General features: G+C 49.9%; 1 protein-coding gene across 1 annotated transcript in view; it reads left to right on the top strand.

Moving 5' to 3' along the window:
- Positions 1 to 315: 315 nt before the first annotated feature.
- LOC103595787 (ADAMTS-like protein 1) overlaps positions 316 to 1,277 on the top strand; it is a gene marked incomplete at its 3' end in the record, with an annotated part of 87,871 nt that continues 86,909 nt past the window's right edge. Inside the window, exon 1 of the mRNA XM_008579267.1 lies at positions 316 to 758. Within this exon, the coding sequence (XP_008577489.1) occupies positions 380 to 758 (379 nt within the window). The remainder of the gene's footprint in view (positions 759 to 1,277) is intronic.

Raw genomic sequence — 1,277 nt, 5'->3', positions numbered from 1 at the left:
AAAAAAAAAAAAACTTCCAAATACTTCCTTAAATATCTCCAAGAGCTTATTTTGTTATAGTTTTTGGTATCGGTATTAGTCTGCTATAAGAATAGCTAGCATCTTGCAAGCAGCACAAGTGCTGAGATTTAGAGCACAGAGAAGAAACCACCAATTCCCTGCTCTGAAGAGCTACCACTGTGGGTGCGAAAGTGGGGAGTAAGCAGGTGGTCTCTGGCTGGAATGTCTTACAGTTGGGGGTTCATATGATACTCACAAAGCAGGCAATCCAGAAACGGTGGCAAATGAGCTCATGAACTAAACTAAAGCGCCATGACAGGACAGAGTGGCAGAGCCTGAGCACCTCCTGGGACAGCTCAGGGCAGTGGAGGCAGGTGGGATGGCGCCCCTCTCCACCCCCGTGGTCTCCTGCCTGGGGCTTCTCATCCTGTCTTCTTGTTTGCTCGCCGACTGCAGGTTCATCCCAGAGGCCTGGTCAGCCTGCACGGTTACCTGTGGCGTGGGGACCCAGGTGCGAATAGTCAGGTGCCAGGTGCTCCTGTCTTTCTCTCAGTCCGTGGCTGACCTGCCTGCTGATGAGTGTGAAGGGCCCAAGCCAGCATCCCAGCGCACCTGTTATGCAGGACCGTGCAACGGGGAGATTCCTGAGTTTAACCCAGATGAGGCAGCTGGGCTCTTCGGTGGCCTGCAGGATCTGGACGAGCTGTATGACTGGGAGTATGAGGGGTTCACCAAGTGCTCCGAGTCATGTGGAGGAGGTAAGAAGGGGGCTGCGGCTCATATCTACTTGTCTGTCTTCTGGTCCTTTTTCTGTCTTTTCTCTCCCTGCATGCGACTGGGTCATGTGACTGCCTCTATTCCAAGAATGAAAAGCAGGAGCAGGAGGGAAGACAGCCATTCTAAGTGTAAAGCACACTGAACAAAAGACAGATATATTTCTTTTTCGGCTTGAGTGGCTCTCAGACTCAGCTGTGAGTGGTCAGCACAAGTAATTGCTTTGCTTTCAGTTGTCATTCTGATGTTTTGCAATATATTGTGCTGTGTCTGGCTGAGGAACACAGCTGACACTGTCCTGGCAATGCTCTCAACATCCGACTTTATTCATCTGTGCCTTTGCCTTGCATGTGGAGTGAACTGAGACCAACGTGACAACACATTCTGCTATTCCCAAGAACAGGTTAGAGTCCCTCCAGTTCACTCAGCTGCTTTCCCAAACTAATATCTGTTTCTACAAAGAGTAAGGGGATATAAAGGGTAATTAACACAGTGGTTCCCCA

This window comes from Galeopterus variegatus, unplaced genomic scaffold (genome assembly GCF_000696425.1).
Source record: "Galeopterus variegatus unplaced genomic scaffold, G_variegatus-3.0.2 Scaffold1845, whole genome shotgun sequence".
Taxonomy (NCBI): Eukaryota; Metazoa; Chordata; class Mammalia; order Dermoptera; family Cynocephalidae; genus Galeopterus; species Galeopterus variegatus.
Note: the sequence above shows the minus strand (reverse complement) of the source record. Positions and strands in the feature narration are given on the sequence as shown.